Source organism: Ischnura elegans, chromosome 5, assembly GCF_921293095.1.
Source record: "Ischnura elegans chromosome 5, ioIscEleg1.1, whole genome shotgun sequence".
NCBI classification, from domain to species: domain Eukaryota; kingdom Metazoa; phylum Arthropoda; class Insecta; order Odonata; family Coenagrionidae; genus Ischnura; species Ischnura elegans.
The window spans coordinates 60971397-60991690 of NC_060250.1; the positions used below are offsets into that span (position 1 = coordinate 60971397).

At 40.3% G+C, this 20294-nt stretch overlaps 2 protein-coding genes and 4 non-coding genes across 6 annotated transcripts; 3 read left to right on the forward strand and 3 right to left on the reverse strand.

The window, feature by feature from the left end:
- Positions 1-471: 471 nt before the first annotated feature.
- Trnap-cgg lies at positions 472-543 on the forward strand. Its single transcript has one exon. It is a non-coding gene; the product is annotated as a tRNA-Pro (tRNA).
- A 4210-nt stretch (positions 544-4753) lies between these two features.
- Trnap-agg lies at positions 4754-4825 on the reverse strand. Its single transcript has one exon. It is a non-coding gene; the product is annotated as a tRNA-Pro (tRNA).
- Positions 4826-8157: 3332 nt separating this feature from the next.
- Positions 8158-8229, forward strand: Trnap-agg. The gene has a single exon. It is a non-coding gene; the product is annotated as a tRNA-Pro (tRNA).
- Positions 8230-13472: 5243 nt separating this feature from the next.
- Positions 13473-13544, reverse strand: Trnap-agg. The gene has a single exon. It is a non-coding gene; the product is annotated as a tRNA-Pro (tRNA).
- A 4572-nt stretch (positions 13545-18116) lies between these two features.
- On the reverse strand, positions 18117-18910 carry LOC124159834. Its single transcript, XM_046535741.1, has 2 exons — positions 18802-18910; positions 18117-18686 (listed from the first exon to the last, which is right to left on the reverse strand). The coding sequence occupies exons 1-2, from the start codon at positions 18869-18871 to the stop codon at positions 18229-18231; spliced, it is 528 nt and encodes a 175-aa protein (XP_046391697.1). The 5' UTR covers positions 18872-18910; the 3' UTR covers positions 18117-18228.
- Positions 18911-19201: 291 nt separating this feature from the next.
- LOC124159835 lies at positions 19202-19991 on the forward strand. Its single transcript, XM_046535742.1, has 2 exons — positions 19202-19306; positions 19422-19991. The coding sequence occupies exons 1-2, from the start codon at positions 19237-19239 to the stop codon at positions 19877-19879; spliced, it is 528 nt and encodes a 175-aa protein (XP_046391698.1). The 5' UTR covers positions 19202-19236; the 3' UTR covers positions 19880-19991.
- The last annotated feature ends 303 nt before the right edge of the window (positions 19992-20294 follow it).

Genomic DNA, 20294 nt, shown 5'->3' on the forward strand with positions numbered 1-20294 from the left:
TAATTATTCTACTGGTTGAACCTTCTGAAGTGATTAGGCCCATAGATGATACAAATATATACAGCTGAAATCACATTAAAAGATATTGCACTTCATTCTTGGAATTATGAGATTTATATCTTGATCTTAAGGAAGCGATTAGTGTCAATTTGGAGAGATTCCCCACTATCAGCCTTAAAGATAGTGATATCTTCCCTAATTGGAAGTGGTGTAATGAGGAATGCAGGTAATAAATATAAGCTTCTTGAAATCTCATAAGCAGACGATACCGACGGGAAAAGCGAAAAATCGCGAGTTGAGCAGACGGAAGTGACCTTGAGAGCTGGTGCACTCAAGCCAGTCCGCTCTTTCCGGTCTATCGCTGGAACGATCTCGGAACGGTAAATGCCTTCAAGCATCGGTGAAGCTCGGATTCCACTTCAGGAAAATCGAGAAAAACAGCTCATATGCTAAAGGCGAGATTGAATAAGCGGCTCGTTGGTCTAGGGGTATGATTCTCGCTTCGGGTGCGAGAGGTCCCGGGTTCAAATCCCGGACGAGCCCAATTTTTATTCTTCCTTTGCTACGACATCGCCATTTTTATCTTCACCTGGTTGGTTCACCACTATTTTTCTCTGGTTCTTAGCCTTCATTCAACTGCTTCTTCTGATACTTCTTCAGTGAATGTGCTTTGCAGAAATGATTCATTTGTCTACGAGTACTGCAATTGCGCTCTATTTATTTACAGATCTGTCACCTTCTTTGGTGATAAGTGGTGGCGTAGCCAGGAGGACAGGTTTAGGAGCTTTTTAGAGCTGGCCCCCCTTCTGCTAATTACTGATTGGCTTGCAGTCTCTTCTATGCGTTGCTCATTGGCAGGCCCTGCTTAAATATTTCCAGTGCCTCTACGATTCCAATCAGCGCTCATCATAAATGAGGTTGAACAATCGGCAAACTACCAGAGTTTTCAACTACCTATTTTTGCAGCAGTGAATTCATATAAAAATGGAAAACAATAAGGAAAGAAAATAAACAGAAAATACCGGTTTGGTTTAAAAAAATACATGAAAATATTTCATCTTTCTACAATATTTTTATTCTATTCAGTTGTCTCTTGTTTATTCAAAATTGTTGGTTTTAAGTTTACTCTTCACACAAATAACCTTGTACTCCGACAAAGCAAACAATACGGAAAGAAAATGAAAATACTATACCAGTTTGGTACAAAAAATATATTTAAAATATTTCATGTTTCTGCAATATTTTCATCCTATTAAGTCGTCTCTTGTTTATGTCAAATTGTTAGTTTTAAGTTTACTCTTCGCAAAAATAACGTTGTACTCCGGCAACGTAAACATATGCGCAAAATAATTTCAAGGTTTTTGCAAACTCGCTGGTTGGTGTGGGTCATGGAATCACCGGTTCGACCTTTGTAAACGCGATATCGGCGCAGCCATTGAATCGTGATCAGGCTTCTCTCCTTCGACTTGAAGAAGAGAGTAGAATGACTATCGAAACTGTCGTCCCGCAAAACCCACATGCCTGGCTGGAGAACATCGAAATCTTTCAATGATCACGATCATCGCCGTGGAAACCAACGTAAGAGTTAATCTCTTATTACCAAGTAAAGTTAATCTCTTATTCATGACCACTCAATATTACACTTCTTACGAGATTATTCCTATCACTATGCCGTTTGTTTGTTCCCAAAATTTCTCGCATTAGTACCCGGAAAATATGAACACTTCCTCCTTCCTCCCCGTAGGCCTTCTTTGATCTATTTAGAGCTACATGGTGACGCATTTCAGTGAATAGATCAGCAACGATCCAACATTGCCACCACAATTTTCGCATCGCTGGTTCCAAGATCTATTGCTTTGATGGGTGCAACATAAGATGTGCCGTCTACGTCTTGTCTAGGGCCACCTAAAGAAATTCTAGACTGCAGTGCTAGCATTGTGTTCAGATCTTTTGATATCTCGAGTATCGAGTTGGCATACATTTCAAGAAGGAAACCGTAGCATTTTAGTTCACAAACAAGATTGATGGCGGTGAAAATTTATGTCATAATTTTTTTAGGGGACGAATGAAATTCAGTTACCACGAGAACTTAAACTAATTTTGTAAAGGTTTTGCTTCTGAAACAGAAATTGTGATATGGTTTATAAACGCATAACAATATTGAAATATATTTGAAAACTTTTCCTTTAGTCTCACTGTAATTAGTTACTCTACATTAACTAATGTATTGAAAAACGTGTTGAAACTTTTCCTCAAGTCTCACATGCTTGTGATATGGTTTATAAATACGTAAAAATATTGAAAAACGTGTGAAAATCTTCCTTTAGACTCATTGCAATTACTTAATCTACATTTGTTAAAAAATTTTAGTTGCTCATGGCAAGAAAGGATCTGTTTTTCACCTTGGGTGAAAGACGTTTTGTAATTTATTACTGACATTTTTAAAAGTGTCGCTAGAAGTCGTTCAAAGTGTTTTCGTTATAAAATTTTATAAAATGAAAAACTAAACTCCACAAAAATCCAAAGAATGGACCCATTTTCTCTCGTTTGGGTCTCATTTCAATACTTATTATGGATGCAGTGGAGTTGGAGTGAACTAAAAATGTTATTTAATTTACGTTTTCCAAAAAGCCAATGCATCGCTCTTACGAGATGCACACCTCTTAGACAAATACTTACATTTTCACCGCATTTCGTATCATTTTCACCTTGGCATGCCACATAATTCGACCGATTTTTCCGTCGTGAAAAATAATGCATATCAAAACTCTGTGCTTACTAATTATTTACCTGTCCTATTTGGAAACTTTTCGAAGCCCAGAGACGAAGAAAGCATTTAACCATCCAGGGTAAAACAAAATGCCTCCTAGTTATGGTTACCAATTGCAATTGTTTCTTGAAATTTTGGCCAATTAAGAAGTTTTTCCGCTTTCAAACTGTCAGTATATTTACTTCTATGACGAGAAAAATCTTTGGGAGTGGTCTTTGAAATGCAATTGGATCTCTGATGAAGTGGCATACTTCCTGCTTTGCGTGCAACACGCCTCAGGCTAAAATCTCAGACGGTGAAATATATTTATGAAACCTTTGGTGATGCAATGAATTTATTGGTACCTGAAATAGTGTGCTCTAGTTCTGAAAGATAAATTCTTTGTGTGACTTAAGCTTGTATAACAATCAACTTCCTAATCCTCTCTTTCCCGGGCATCTTAATCCAATGTTATTTTTCCCAAAAGCAAACCACTTCAATGATAAGCCTAACTTTGCCTTTTTTTGGTAAGTTGTGTGGCGAAAAAAATGGGGGGAGTGAAAGTAATGGAGTATTTAAGTACTTCCAATATCCCATATACGGTAACTTCTACCGCGCTTCGTGACGCATGTCTCATTTTTAGCTGTGAATTTTGGAGAAGGATATAAAAAAATTAAAATATAAAGCAAAAGAACCAATCAAAGTTAAAGTATGTATAATTTGTGCTACATAACCTTGCATATATGGTAAACTTCCTATTTTTAAACGCAAATATAAGGGTAAAAAGATGTTATACGTACACGATAAAATAGCAAAAAAAATATTTTGAGATAGCTTTAGGGTACTTGATAATCATAAAAGCACATATTTGTAAGGGATGTAGAAGAGAATTGGTTTAAATCAAGAAGTAATTCGTATTACGAAGTTGAAACAGTGTAAATCATTTTGCATTATTAGTGCATCCCAAAGGTAAGGGAATTTTTGCCATCTTCCTTCAAAAATAAGTAACCTTTCTCGGTCTGAAATAAGCGCATTTGTGATGCCAGCCATTGGTTATAGCCGGTTATTAAGTCATGATATCTTGCCTCATAGATTTATCTTGATTTTAGCCGGCGTTTGTTGAGGGAGTGGCATTTGCTCAGTTAAAGAAGATCAATTAGCAAACCTTGCTGGTTCTCTTCCGCGTAAGAGAGGCTAAGGTATACACTCTCGACAAAGGCATTTATTTTTGGTTTCCTAGGTCATGCTTGTGGTGAGGTTCTCTTTCGTTAGTTACCATGCATAATAGATCACGGGACTGTTTCTGACTCGAGTTGGGTGCTCTGAATATCCTAAGGGGGTCCAACAACCGGAGGAGCTTAAACCAAAGTTACCGAAATCCCGAATCTCAACTCATTTGCTAAGTATGGCTCTGAAATTGAAGACCCGTAGGTTGCTGAAATGGTCACGAAAGAGCTTGAGGTATTTAAATGTTCACGATATCTTAAATTAACCTTGGACTCCTGTTCATGAGAAGAGAATAAGGTGGTTCCCAAAACACTGAATGCCAGAATTTAGCTTCATCGCGACTGAAGTCATAGGACTGCAGTAGCTATTATTATTCTTACCAGTTCTTGCGTGGACTCAGTAATTGGAGAAAGTATACCGTGAAAAATGACGTATTATAAGAACAATCATACCGACGTCTGAATGGCTAAACTGATCAATCGGACTTGCTGTAATACATTTCTTGGACTTCAAAAATACTTCGCTATCCTTACATAATAGAAAAATCACGCAAATTTAAACGTGGCCCTTTAAGAGGCAGAAATGAAATAAGTACCTACGCATAGTAATCATTTGCTTTCAGACTTAAAAATGGGACGGTAGCCCTAAGGCCAGAGGAAAATAATGACAATGCAATTGAAAACGAAATCAGCTCTGCATTAAGCTTCTTTCCGCACAAACCATGAACGTGCAATGTGAAAAATACGATGATATTAAAGTAAAGTAAGAAAAAAAGCAGGGCTCGTCCGGGATTTGAACCCGGGACCTCTCGCACCCTAAGCGAGAATCATACCCCTAGACCAACGAGCCGCTTGAAATACCAAATAATTTATTAAAACCTGTTATCTCTTGCTTCTTTGACGCCAGAAGCAGCAGCTGGCTATCGCTCGGAGCGAAGGCAGCCACATACTTTGAGCCGCTAGGTAACTTTTCTGTTATCGAATATCAGGTAGTTAGTGATCAAAGGCTGTGGACCGGCCCCAAAAAAAACGTAGTCATTTATTCATTGGGATGGTAGAGCCTGATATTTTATATATAAAATAGACTTTTCATAATTGACCACCATATAAAAGCTAATATATTTCAACGCCCTAATCAGCATATTTGGCGGCTTCGGTAATAAACTTCATCTATTTTTTGTTGGGGATTTGGGTACTTTCCGAATCGAGCATTGCAGCGCATTGATGTAACCCCAGCAGGTTCTTGAAATAATGATGAGAGAACAGTAGGGGTTTCAATGTCCACGATTGAAACTCAACTAATTATTCATGGTGGGAGTAGGTACTTGACATCACTACCTGAATATATGACAATTAGTTGAACTAGTAATTTTATCATAGAGGTAGCACCATTTTTATTTTTTTCCGACTGGTAGGACAAGGCCACATCAAGGTTGATCACTATAACCACGAAACGTATTGGTTGAATATAGAAGAAATGCACATTTTGTGCCTTTTTCAAACCAGCGCAAGGACAAATGATATTTTTCTTAAGCTTAAAGACCAAATCCGATGCATAGTGAAGCGTTCAAGAAATTTCATATGAATCTCTTGAATGAGTTGAAGTCGAAGAATCAGAGCATACCAAAAAGTGCGGGCTTCAATTATCTGGCAATGGCATTATGTGATAAGTATCTGTCCTTAGGCACACCCATTTTTAGAGACAACGCTCACAATTAGTTGAAATGGGATAAAAAATATGTCCTGAAAAAGATAATACCTCTTGATACTAAAGTCATCGTAGATGATGGTACGTAAATTATGTCAATTTTTCTATTGCTGTGGTACACTTGTGTGCTCAAACTAATCCCTCCAGCGTAAGCATCCATACTTTATTTAATTACATTCTTTGTATTCATTAAGTTATGCTCATAATTAAATGTCCATGCATCTTGTAGTGGCAGTTACCTTTAACATTTGCGTAGCAGAGATACTCATTCTTTGCCCAATCACAACCGTAATGCATCTGCTTGCAGAACGCATGCCTCATGAATTGATATGGTACAGTCACAGATCTTCATATACGCCTCCTACGTCGATGAACCTTGACATTCGTTGCCTTAAGGTGATTGATTTAAGTTTACTTTCAGAGGTACCTTCTCGACGCAAAGTCAAGTGCGTACCTTGGCAAACGGCTGCGAAATACTTCCTTTGCATCACGTTGATCTCCAAGGCGTTGGGCAACTAATATTTCATAGCCTCTAGTTATACGCCACATGGGATTTGAAACTGACACCCCTGAATTCTGCATCAAAAATCTTACTCGTGGTGATGGAGAGAAACAAAATCTTAAAATTCAGGACTTATTTTTTACAGACACTCATCTACCTTGAATGGACTAAAATTGTGAAGGAAATTTTGTTTTGTGAAATAAATACGCCCATCATGGCGTAATACCAGCAATTCGTGTCTGTGTATTTTTTCGATTAAAATACATGGTCAATATCTAGAACCTATACAGTGTAATGTGGGTTGGAAAGCTTATAATAAAAAAATAAAATTTTGCGGTCGGATCGATGGTACCACGGACAAATAGAGCCAGTGTAAATTTTGAATTTTTGTCTTTCGGATATTTTTCGCCACTTAAAAGTACCTCTGAGAGTTAAATATTCACAAATGTAATAACTTTCATATGAATGAGAGTATTCGTAAGTGTGCATGTCTCGTGATCGCAGTATATCTTGTTAACGTAACTTTCATTGGAAAAATCTCAATTCTGATGGTCGTTTGGGTGTATAAAATCGCTAAGTAATCACTCAACGGGTAGGGTTCCCAAATTATTAGAATTTTTTCCGGGCTAATGTTCAAGCATATCCATGTTGAAATGAAATTGCATTTATTTTTTTGTGTTAACGTCTTTTGCAATCTAAATACAGATGGTTAAGTAACTCCAGACTTAATACGAGACGGTGTGGGAGCAAAGCACAACTTCACTGTGAAAAATATAAGTAGGTTATCATCCACATATTGCCATTTTTACACTATGAACTTGGAGCAAAATTTGCAACAATAACAGAAGAAATAAAGTTTAAATGAACTTCCGCAAAGTTGAGCCTGAGACTACAGAGAACAGAAGAATTATTTTTCTGAAGTAAAAATTAGAAAATTAATTTTTAGCAGTAGTTTTCGGGATGATACATATTTTCTTGGTTGTGGTTCACTTACATGAAGTTTTTTAATCTGATTGCTGAAAGTTTCAATTGCAATTCAAATTTTCAATATGAGCACATAAATAAACATTAATCATAAACATTGGCTTATGAATATATGAACGTACCTGTTCGAAGTAATTCATGTCATCACTTCTCTTTTGATGTCCGTAGCATGGCCTTGAATGCGAGCGGCAATCTAGGAACACGAGAGGCAGACCGTGTGGATCGGGTGGTACTCTTGTGAAGCGTGTCCAGCATGCAGCAAGCGTCATGAAAGTCTCTTCAGAGTCCAAAGGTCAGGCAGATATGTGGTGAGTAACATTCTTGATCTTTTTCCGAGTATAGTGATGCAAATGCATTTTTGATGTACATATTTGTATGCTATCATCGACGGCTAGTATCGACGTGTGTTCATCTTTTCCTCATTGAAGTTTGGATTTTCAGAAAAGATTTTCAGTCAACCCATTTTGTGATCTGCATTGAAGTTAACTTTTTGCTGAAATTGCGAGTATTTTTCTTTTGGTCTCATTTTTGGTCAGTTATTTTAGTTTAATCATCATTTGATCGCAACGAATGCTCGGGAGATTCTATAATTAGTTCGCTAAACATTCAATGCGGGCTATTTTTCTGCAATTGAACGAAGCATAAGGTTGAGGTCTAGAATTCAAAGAATGGTCATATTGCTCATTTGGCATTACTGCAAAAAATTAATTTACGAGGAGTACTAAAATTAAGATTAAAAGATCAATAGAGAAAAATCTATTTTATCCCCGATAAAGTATCAGGCTCCACCAATCCAAAATATAATTATATCGCTTCGTATTATCGTCGTTTAAACGACGTAGTTATTTCGGGGCCGGTCCGCTAGCTTCGATGACCTACCTACCAAACGGCCCAAATCATGCGCGATTACCTTCGCTCCAAACAGCTGCTTCTGGCGTCAAAGAAGCAAGAGATAACGGGTTTTAATAAATTATTTGGTATTTGAAGCGGCTCGTTGGTCTAGGGGTATGATTCTCGCTTAGGGTGCGAGAGGTCCCGGGTTCAAATCCCGGACGAGCCCTGCTTTTTTTCTTACATGATCGCATTTTTCCCATTAAGACATTCATGGTTTGAGTCGAAGCAAGCTTAACGCGGTGTTCATTTAATTTTAAATTGCCTTATCATTAATTTCTCCTGAACTTCGTGCAATCCAGTAATCGTAAATGTTGTGATTTGTCTTTATCTGATTCAGAATAAAAATTCGTAGTTTGGAGTTTTTTAATCATCATAAATATCTGTTTAGCTAATATTTTCTAACTTGATCCCGCTTTAACGAAACACTTTATTAAACACACGAATTTTATTGACGTATTCAAGGAAATTTAATGACGCTTCATTACTTCGCTGAGAAGTTATCGACTATTTTTTACGTTTCTAGTGTATCTACTTCAAATATTTTCAAATTTTCGTCATCTATAACATACTAAATGCGAGGCGATCAATTCACTATTTTTATGATACTTCTGGTAAACCGAAGAGCTGAACTAGAAAGCTGAATGGGTGCCTTTTACGGGAACACATGGAAGCATATTGGCAAAGTGACCTTTTGCGCCGTGGCCCAAGGAATTTCTCCGGTATTTGGGAAATGTCACGCGCATCATCTGCTAATACCTCTTCACAAAAAAATCGAAGTGTGCAAGACCAAAAAAAAAACTCATTATGGTAGTACCTTTAGAAAATTAGGGTCAGAATTGCAAAATAATCAAACGATGGAACCTAGAATAATGATGAAAGGAGAGTTAAAGTGATTCTTTCAAAGCGTCAAATTTGAAAGACGTTCGAGTTTCTACATTCTAAGAATTTAGATTCTCATGGAGATAGAAACGCTTTATTTCCTTCCCAGCATGTAAAAATTTAGGTAGGGGTTACGTTGTGGTTAGAATTATGTTATCTTCCATTTTCTTATAAGTAATTTATCGCCATAGGTTGTTTATACCACGAAAATATTTTATTTTCATGTAAAGTGGAGTAGTATTCATTCTTTTTCAGTCATAGCTTGGATAGCATTTTTATTTTCCCCTGGTAAATTCAATCGTATTGATCATCACTTGTAGAGAATATCAAATCTTAGAAACTAAGTTAACATTGCGGATTTTGGTGGTGAGTAAGTTTGTAATTATAAAATATGTGCTCCAATTACTTTACCTAGGAATCGGAATTACAATATTTTTTGTTTTGAATAGAGATGGGGTAATGCAAAAATTTTAATTGATAGAAGAACTGAGCGGGAGCTGTATCTTTTGAATTGTATATCGATTTTGATGATAATAACTATATACAGTGTACATTAATTAGCCAATGCCAAATTAGAAGGCTTGTTAAGTGTTTGTGCATAATAATCATGTATCAATCAACTCGGGAATGTTATAATTCCAGGAACTATCTCGTTCTTTAGATTGATGTGAAGCTTTGTCTTACGTATTATTGCCATGCTCGACGATTAACTGATACTGCTCTCGCAAGTTTTGGTGGTAAGTGGCTTCGTCAGACAACTTCCTCCGATTCCTCGAATCCGAGCGACAGCGCGCGACTCAAATAACAGAGGCATGAATGGGCGAAGGGAGTTTGAATGGCGCAGGCAGTGAATGTCACGGCAGCAAAGTTTCTCACACTCTCTTACCCCTTCTCCCTTCCAGTACCCCATCCTTATTCCACTGATCCTTCAACAGTACGTAGAGAAAGACCGTAGAGAATTAAAGAGTCCAGTATCCTAGGCACGAATCCTGAATATACTTTCATACACAGCGTTATTTAAGGGGTTTATTAAATTCGCCTCTTGCATCGTGGGTAGAGCGTTCCGATCAATCGCAAAAATAATTTTATTTTTATTTAATTTATTTTTAACGTCCCTGCGAACAGCAGAAAGAGGCCTTTTACAACGGAGGAATTAACAAAACACAACACAAACATCCATGCCTTGATAGAGATCACCTACCTAGGCGGGATTCGACCCGCGACCTACGGTTTGGCAGGCGAAGACTTTACCCACCGCCACCGTGACCGGCAATAAGTTGTAATTAGTGCGGTTTACTGAAATATATTCGTGATGATGAGGTCTATCGAAGTCATAATTTTTCAAGATTATTCCTTACATTGGTAACGGTTTTCGGGGGTTCCTCAGCGTAGTTTTGCCGCCTTTAGACATAACTACGTGGAGGAACTCCCGAGAGCCTTTACCTATGTTGGAAAACGCCGTGGAGCCAATCATTCCTCACGTTTTTAAACATGATGTAGCAAGTATTGATAATAAATGAATCGATCTCTCCTCACTCTCGCCTCGGTGCGGACAATTTTTAAAACCGATTAAAATCCCCCAAAGTGGCAATGAGTATCATGCTACTACAGGTGGGTGATGGGGGTAGGGACTCTCACAGAAAGAAAATGTGCGTTCGCCATCGGCACCACCTCACTAACCAAATTTTCTCCATGCATACTTGTATGCACTGCATTTCAAAATGCTCAATAAAATCCAGTTTGGTATCTATGTCAGATATATGTAAAACCTGAAAAATTGCTACAGCTGTTTCTATCATTTCACAAAGTAAACTCGTCTACAATTGATCGGATGGATTGATGTCTACCCTATGTGGTCCCCTAAATTCTCTGCGTTAGCAAATGTTCAACCACCTCACCTGCGCAGAGAAAAGTTATGCATGGGCAGTGGTCGATCAAGGGAGGGGCTTTAGCCCCCTTCTGGGGTATCAAGTGTACACTATATAAAATGGTAATTTAGTTCAGCTTTCGAATACATAAAGAAGAGAGCCCAGAAAACCCAAGTAAGCTAGAGTAAACGATTTTAAACAGATGAAAATATTTCTGCTTCGGACCTTTTAGGGCCCCCGCGCACTGCCAACTTTTACTAAGCGACTATTTAGTTGCTTTGAGGAAGTCCCGACGAAACACACGGCATTGACTGTGGCCTAGCCCATGGGCGACGTTTTAGTTGCCGCAACTAAATAATTGCGTTCGGACCTATTCCGAGGGCGAAAAAACTGTTGCCGGCAGGAATAGACCTCGTGAGTTTTTAGCGATTAATTTGTTGCTTTGAAAAAATTGCCAATGCGCGGGGGCCCTTATAGCAAGGAATAAAATCTTAAGAAACTTACTATTAGGTATAATTACTATACTATGCATAAATGTTTGCTTAAAAACTTAATTAAATGGAAAATAAGTAACGAAACAGCCTAAAAGTGTTGTTTTAAGCCTCAAAAATCTTAAATTTCGTAATCTTCTGGACCTGGAGTTTAACCTCATCAGGCGCGCTAGATAATAGTTAAATACTTATTATGATATTCCGACTTACAAAAAATATTGGAGGGGCCCAAACCGGGGATGTTGCCCTGGGAAATTTTATAAGTACTGAGTTTTAAGTTTTTTAAGCATTTTAGAAGAGTCATATGATCAACATTAGAACCCTGGTAACTCGAATCTCGATATCTGAACACTTCGGGGAAAATCGACAAGCCTGACATATTTTTACTCACACCCATAACGAATTTTTGAGGGGGCTCGGGCCCCTTCAGGCCCCATGGAGTTGGCGACACTGAACCTGTTAAAGGGTTCTCATGCCTCATGGCAGGGAGCTTCCAGGAAAACAGAAGCTTTAGGCCACGAGGGGACGGCTCGGATTCCAGGAAATAAGCTCTTTATTGAATGACTGCGGATGATAATCTGCTTGATACTCGCCTTGACTCGGGCAGGGACCCTAGGTTTACGGGAAAATAAATGGCCACATTAACCCGCGCGTCGCTTCAGCTTCGTGGAACAGCCGGGAGATGCCATCACTGAGTCGATCTAAATTCCGAGTTACGACCGAGTTCATTGCCGTATTCAATGAGAGAATGACTATGAAAGAGTTCTGAGGCGGGATTCAATTTTTCTCGGAAATTATTTTGTGCTGAGCGAGAAGCGAAGAGTTACATTAGCGCAGCTTCATGCTTTAGACTATGCGTAATTTAGGCAGCTTTCCGATAAATTTTAATACATACCAATAATAGTACGAGTGGGTTTTCTATCCTGAATAATCGTTTTAAATTTTTAGTGTAATAACTTTCATCTAAAAAATAAAGAAGTCTTTGTGAACTGACATATAAAAAAGATAGTGTGGAGGTAAGGTTAACCTCCACGTTGGAGGATCGGAGGAAAATTGCACATACTATAAAAAGTGGTTAATTATATTAACCGTGTGCCAATTTGTCAATGAATAAACTGGAAATAGAAGTTGCACTAATTCTATTTGACCCATAAACAATTTCAGATCAATTCGTGGACAAAAAAACATGCATTGCACCGCACGGCCCTCAATGAGAAAATAATTGTTTAGACATTGTATCCATATGAATATTTACTTATAAATTGCAAAATTCCCTAATAGTCGAGGAAAGATACGCAAAAATAAAGAAATTTTTGCGTCCTGGACGGATCGGAATGCGGTTTTTTGCATTCGCTTGCAAAAATTATTTGTAAAAAAGTTACCATATTTTCATTTGGGAGAAACCTTTAGTTGCACCAGGTGTTCGGAGGGTCGTTTTCGACGTGGAATTGTGATTTAGCGCCTCAAAAAACACGCCTCCGATAATTTTCGGGTTGTTTTTGTCGATATTGTCAAGAAAGTTCTTGGGGATGACGTCCAGGTCCAGGTTCTGGTGCACCAGGTGTCCGGGGGAGGTTCGCCGATGCCATATTTGAATTCAGCGACCCAAAAAACCCCCGGATGCCGCTTGTTTTTCCTTTCCCGCATGAACTCTGGGACAGTTCCACGGAGATGACGTTCGACGGTGTTCCTGAGCCCCAAGTGGTCCGGGTGTCAATTTGAACATCATAATCGTGATCAGCGACCTCAAAAACCCCGAGTACCCGTTCCGGGCCAGTTCTGACTCTTTTCTACAAAGTTATTACGTTTTCCAAAGGGCGTCTCAGAAATTGCATTTTCCGAGTGCATTTTGGCCTGCAGCATTGCAACTAAAGGTTTCTCCCAAATGAAAATATGGTAACTTTTTTACAAATAATTTTTGCAAGCGAATGCAAAAAACCGCATTCCGATCCGTCCAGGACGCAAAAATTTCTTTATTATGGCCTTTTTTCGCGTATCTTTCCTCGACTACTAAGGAAATACTTAACTACTTTCAGATACAAATTAAAATTAAGTAAACCAAGCAGGAATTTACATGAATACAGACAGGTTGGTTCGTAATGCAGCCTGAATATCGTACATTTAACGCGCTTATCGTACATTGACACTTTAAAACTGAGCATGAAAAAAACGGGCTCGTCCGGGATTTGAACCCGGGACCTCTCGCACCCTAAGCGAGAATCATACCCCTAGACCAACGAGCCGCTTGAAAGAGACGCAAAGCAATGGAAATCCGGTATCTGCCACTGCTTTAGCGCCACAGAGAGCCGCGAATAGATTAGCTCTCACGTTTCAACGGCTTCCGCTCGAAACGCAGGCAAGCCGTTGCATCATTTGAGTCGTTTGGTAGGCATTCCTACGAATACTACAAAAGAGGATCCTCAAGAGGATTTCATTAACATCGATTATAGGCAAGATACTTGAGCATATCATCGTTAGCAATATCATAACTTTCTTGGACAGACGTAACTTCCTCCATGACTGTCAGCACGGATTCCGAAAAGGTAGATCATGCGAAACACAGCTTGCGCTCTTTCTTCACGGCGTTATAAAATCTGGTGAATCGAAAAGACAAGTTGACGCACTATTTCTAGATTTTAAGAAAGCTTTCGACACTGTACCTCACAACAAACTTTTACACAAATTACAGTCATGCGGATTAAACGAAACAGTTGTAAACTGGATACGCGACTTTCTCAGAGATCGTAAACAAAAAGTAGTTCTTGACGGAATTAGCTCTGATGTTGTGAAAGTTACATCAGGTGTTCCACAAGGAAGCGAAATCGGCCCCCTGTTGTTCATTATATACATTAATGATCTCTGCTCCCGCATTAGTAGTAAAATACGTTTATTTGCTGACGTCGCTGTCATCTACCGCGAAATTAGTGATCACTCTGGCTATGAAATTCTATCATCTGACTTAAACAACGTACATTTGTGGAGCCAAGAGCGTAATCTGAGCAAACGCATGGCGGTACATTTCTTGCGGAATTCGTCCAACTCTAACCATGTTTATGCAGTGGATGGTATTAACATAAAGGCAACAGACGAAGTGAAGTACCTGGGAGTTACGATAACCTCGAACCTCACGTGGGGAACACATATAAAGAATATTTGCGGCATATCCCTGAAGAAATTAGGATTCGTCAAGCGTATTGTGGGAAGATTTTCGGATGAGAAAGTAAAAGAAAGGTGCTATTTCGCTCTCGTCCAACCGCACCTTGAATATGCAGCGAGCGCATGGGATCCGGTGCAGAAAGACTTAATCCGCGAACTGAATAAAATACAAAGGAAGGCTGCGCGTTTCGTCAAAAACTGCTACGGGCGTACAGACAGTGTTACCCAGATGTTAAGCGAATTAGGCTGGGAGCCGTTGGAGACTCGGAGGCTGCGCGCTAGGCTTAGATTGCTTGAACAATTGAGAATGGATATCTTTAAGAGAGACACAGAAAACATATTATTAGAGCCACACTATATCTCCAGGTCCGATAGAAGCGATAAATTAAGAGAGATGTTTTGCCGAACGGATAGATATGGGAATTCGTTTTTCCCCCGAACCATAAAGGACTTTAATAAACGCTAGTCCCAACCTCGTTAGAGCACTTCTTTTTTTTATAGTTGTAAACGGCTGGTGTCCTAACACCCCCTGCCACACGCCTTTTAGGCGGCTCGCGGGGTATTATGTAGATGTAGATGTAGAAGTAGACCTCTAAAGGTGTTGTCACCCACCGTACATTGGAATGGGTTTACAAAAGTCGCCACTCGTATCGCTGACGGGCATATTGATCCGAGTTTCACGGGAAAATAAGATACACTTTATAGATGTGTCAGTTCAATGTCTTCTTAAGCTAACTATCTAACTAACTAACTTAAGTAAGCTTAAGAAGGCGTTGGCCAGTTGGTATAACGGTTAGCATCGTCAATCTCAACCCTGGAGGGCTTGGGTACGGGACTAATTCATGGCAGTGTATTTTGTAATTCAAATTTTGCCTGCCTAGGTGGCGGCGGGGTAAAGTCCTCGCATGCGGTTGCGGGTTCGAGTCCCGCCTGAATAAGTTTCACCTATCCACGGCATTGTTGTTTGTTACATGCGAATACTCCAATATAAAGTGGCCTATGAGATCTGTATTCGGTGGTTTGGGAATAAAATAAAAAAATAAATAAAAATTAGGAGTGTGTATAGAAATCTATACTAATGGTGATTATGATGTGATGTGATCTATCAAAATCAGGCACCCCAACCCTCCGAATTATATTGTGACCGCTTGTGGCGACAGTCCGCGATACGTATGTCACGGAGGCCGCTGACTAGGGGCCTTTCTACTCAGACATTTCGTTTTTTCGATGCAGTTGCATTTCATTCTGTCTGCCACTAAATCACTTTGTGGAGACATCTCCATAATTTCAGCCCTTCAGTTGAACATTTGCGCGAAAAATCAGGCGCATTTTGGATACATACGCTTACGGAGACCAAACCATAGTAACTGCGTCCGTTACGACAAAAATGATAACTATATCCTTAGGCACTATTTAAACAAAATATGTAATTAGGATGGAAGGAAATAGATTTGAGCTTAGAAAGGAAGTAATGGGAGGCTATGACGTATGATGGAAGAGACTTAACGCAAAATGGAGATGGGCATCTACGAATATATTGATACGTTCAATTGGAGAGTTTCGTGTGGATACGTTGGCATGTCTTTACGGGCTAGGTTTAAGCTTTCTTACACAAATCTTTTACTTTGCGTGATTGAAGAAAATTTCTTTAAGGATAACCCTCAAAAGACCCTACTTTACCTTAGATATTGTGACGATACACTCCCGGTTGCCGTGCACCGTCGAACTGGGATCACGATCCGAGTTCTTAATTTTTCGTAGGTTCTGGGGCTCGCGGTCAAGATGGGAACTGACGGCATTGAACGCAATGGCACAGCAAGAGGATGAATGACCTCGTACACAGCGAATGACTGCCATACAAAAATTTATTCAGAGAAAATAAAACGAACACTTTTGTCCTTAAACACTAATGAGGGATGAAAGGTGATGCTGACTTGGGCGAGACATCAATGATACACTTGCAAAAAAGAAAAACGAAGCAAATATGCCAGACACAAAAAGAAAGAAATCTTACATCTAATAAATGAGGGATGAGATGACTATTGGGGTAAATGAACAAAAATGGACAAAAATAACACTGAATATCTCAATGATTGCTATGACACGGGCACTCGTTATCTTGCTCGAGTTGCGACAAAAACCACTGCACTTCAAAGGCAATTATGGGTAATGTTCGTTGTTCTACTTTCAAATGTTACATGCTCCACGTTCCGTTCAATCAAAAATGAGTCTGACGTCAACCAGATGGGATGACGCGAACGGGAGAATAGTGATACAATTTAAAATGGTCTTTAGACCGAGAAAGAGTGACGTGAGTTTATGCCAGGAACCACATGGTTATTAGGATGACACACGTGCGCACTGGGGACTTTCTTCGTTCAGGGCGCGTGGGCTGGCTGGAGCGGGGGAGGATCGGGATTATTTCCCCGTCCCGGGAGAGGGTTTAGAGTACTTAAGTGTCAAAGACGGCGGGTCCGAATCCTGGTCGCCGGGTCACGATGCGTCGATCGCGGGGAACTACATCCCGCGAATCCTTGGACGATGTCGTGATGTCCTGACGAAAAAGCGAGGACACTTTTCTCGTGCCTCGCTGTACTCCACGCCTTCCCCTGGTCGCGTTGCCCGACCTCCATAATGCCGTAGCCCTCTTCTGCTGCGGCCCCGTCTTATTGCCCCATCTCGGCACGGTCACAGCTGGCCTCCGTTCTCTCTAGCGGATTAACCACCGCTTTCTCCCGGAGATTTCCCACAATACCGGGCCTTATATACCCATAACACAACAAAAGACATGCTAAATGCTAGCAGACGACAGTATAAAAAAAAGAAGGTCGCTCATCACTTGCTGTTGCCGCGCGCCAACATCAATCGGGAAAAAGACGCGGACGCAGAATGCGCCGTGACGAGGCTTTTCGTCACAATATATTGACGATAAGTTCCTTCTCAGAGTCTCACGACATCTCTCTAAATAGCCTTCTCTCTTCATCTAACTAGTTTGCCTCTTATCTTTTAATTCTTCTCTTCCATTTTCATCACCAACTTCACCATTATGGGCGTAGACCTTTATATATGAAGCCATAAAATGTACAACATCTATGATCATATCGCGGCCCCAAAAATTACAATAAGTCCACTACACCAGCAGCCATCCACACACCAAGCGTTCCGTCTCTTATTATCCCTCAATAGGTGTACACAGAATATGATGTTTCACTGACGATCTGTAAATGTTGTTCTCTACCTTCAAACTTAACTTCTACGCCTCGAGTACCTTAAAAACATTATAAAAATAAAAATAGAAAGAAATCGTATGTTACTAAATTACATCGCGTGGATAAAAAATTCGTCCTCCTCTCATCTGAAATATACTGCCCCGATGGTTATTCCCTATACGTTTACGTATTGATACGTTCCATTGGAGAGTTTCGTCAGGATGCGTTCAGAGGGATTTGGCTTTTTTTCTTTATGAGTTGTAAGAATGATATTGGTAAATGGCAAAGATATGTGAGACGGTGAAAGAAGGTAATGTTCGACTGGCTTAGACCCACAAATGGACTTTATGCTTTCCGCAGGGCGTTCAATTCGCTCTTGAAATCAGGGTTGTGGTCTGACAGTTAAGGTGAGGTAGACCGTTAGTTAAATTTTTAAATAAAATAATGAAATTACATTTTAAGATTTTTAATCGGGTAGCATTGGACATTGACACATTGCGGGCCTTTATGGACAATTATGAATTCAGTTACGAACATTGATTAGAGTTACCCTTCCTTTACGCTACTGTGTATTATTGTCTCCAGCGTCTAGTGCACCACCATCATTTTCATCATCATCTTCAGCGTACTGTGCACCAACAGCTTCTTCATCATCATATTCTGCGGCTGGTGCACCTTGATCTGTATCTTCAACGTCTGCGTCCCGCGCACCACGTCCATTAGTTTCGTCATAAGTGTCGCGTGCACCATATCCTGTGTCATCTTCATCAACTACGCCCTGGGCACCACGTTCATCATCAGCGTCCCCTTCATTCAAATCCTCTTCACCATCGTCGTCTTGAGGCGGATTCCTCCCGTAGCCCTCCTTGGTGAAGTAGATGGGGTGGCAGTTGGGGAAGGGGGGAGTGGGGAAGGGGGGATAGGGGGGATAGGGGTATTGAGGAATGGGTTTGCTTTCGCTGTTAATGGGCGATGTAATGACTGGATCTTTGACGGGAGCAGCGTCGGTCAGTCCTCGCTCTGTTAAGAAAGGATGATATTGATTTAGATTTGCTACGAAATTCGACAATAAATTAAGAAAAAAGTTGAGATGGAGGAACATTCCGCAGTTAAATGTTGATATATAGCAACTCACCCAATTGGAAAAAGTTAATGCCGATGACCAAGATTCCTACGAGGAGGAAGAATTTTGCGTTGACCACCATCTTGTCTTCAACGCGGAATACCTTTTCGCTTGATCTCGAAGATCGAAGGTGAGGAGCACTGTGGAAGCTCTCGGATTATATGCGCTGAGGATCACCGTAGGCCCATATCGCCCACGCAGATGACTTCCTCAATGTGATCACGTGATTAATTCTACGGCAGCAAACTAACTAGCGGAAATGAGCTTCATGATCAGCACGGCAATGAATCACCGAAATCACGCGATCACATTGAGGACAAAGAGTCATCAGCGTGGGCGATATGGGCCTACGGTGATCCTCAGCGCATATAATCCGAGAGCTTCCACAGTGCTCCTCACCTTCGATCTTCGAGATCAAGCGAAAAGGTATTCCGCGTTGCAGACAAGATGGTGGTCAACGCAAAATTCTTCCTCCTCGTAGGAATTTTGGTCATCGGCATTAACTTTTTCCAATTGGGTGAGTTGCTATATATCAACATTTAACTGCGGAATGTTCCTCCATCTCAACTTTTTTCCTAATTTATTGTCGAATTTCGCAGCAAATCTAAATCAATATCATCCTTTCTTAACAGAGCGAGGACTGACCGACGCTGCTCCCGTCAAAGATCCAGTCATTACATCGCCCATTAACAGCGAAAGCAAACCCATTCCTCAATACCCCTATCCCCCCTATCCCCCCTTCCCCCTTCCCCCCTTCCCCAACGTCCACCCCAACTACTCCACCAAGGGGGGCTACGGGAGGAATCCGCCTCAAGACGACGATGGTGAAGAGGATTTGAATGAAGGGGACGCTGATGATGAACGTGGTGCCCAGGGCGTAGTTGATGAAGATGACACAGGATATGGTGCACGCGACACTTATGACGAAACTAATGGACGTGGTGCGCGGGACGCAGACGTTGAAGATACAGATCAAGGTGCACCAGCCGCAGAATATGATGATGAAGAAGCTGTTGGTGCACAGTACGCTGAAGATGATGATGAAAATGATGGTGGTGCACTAGACGCTGGAGACAATAATACACAGTAGCGTAAAGGAAGGGTAACTCTAATCAATGTTCGTAACTGAATTCATAATTGTCCATAAAGGCCCGCAATGTGTCAATGTCCAATGCTACCCGATTAAAAATCTTAAAATGTAATTTCATTATTTTATTTAAAAATTTAACTAACGGTCTACCTCACCTTAACTGTCAGACCTCAACCCTGATTTCAAGAGCGAATTGAACGCCCTGCGGAAAGCATAAAGTCCATTTGTGGGTCTAAGCCAGTCGAACATTACCTTCTTTCACCGTCTCACATATCTTTGCCATTTACCAATATCATTCTTACAACTCATAAAGAAAAAAAGCCAAATCCCTCTGAACGCATCCTGACGAAACTCTCCAATGGAACGTATCAATATGTAAACGTATAGGGAATAACCATCGGGGCAGTATATTTTA

Coding starts and splice junctions, on each gene's coding strand:
- LOC124159835 (XM_046535742.1), top strand. CDS start 19,237: ATGGTGGTCAACGCAAAATTCTTCCTCCTCGTAGGAATTTTGGTCATC. Junction 19,307..19,421: donor CATTAACTTTTTCCAATTGG/GTGAGTTGCTAT, acceptor CTTTCTTAACAG/AGCGAGGACTGACCGACGCT.
- LOC124159834 (XM_046535741.1), bottom strand. CDS start 18,871: ATGGTGGTCAACGCAAAATTCTTCCTCCTCGTAGGAATCTTGGTCATC. Junction 18,687..18,801: donor CATTAACTTTTTCCAATTGG/GTGAGTTGCTAT, acceptor CTTTCTTAACAG/AGCGAGGACTGACCGACGCT.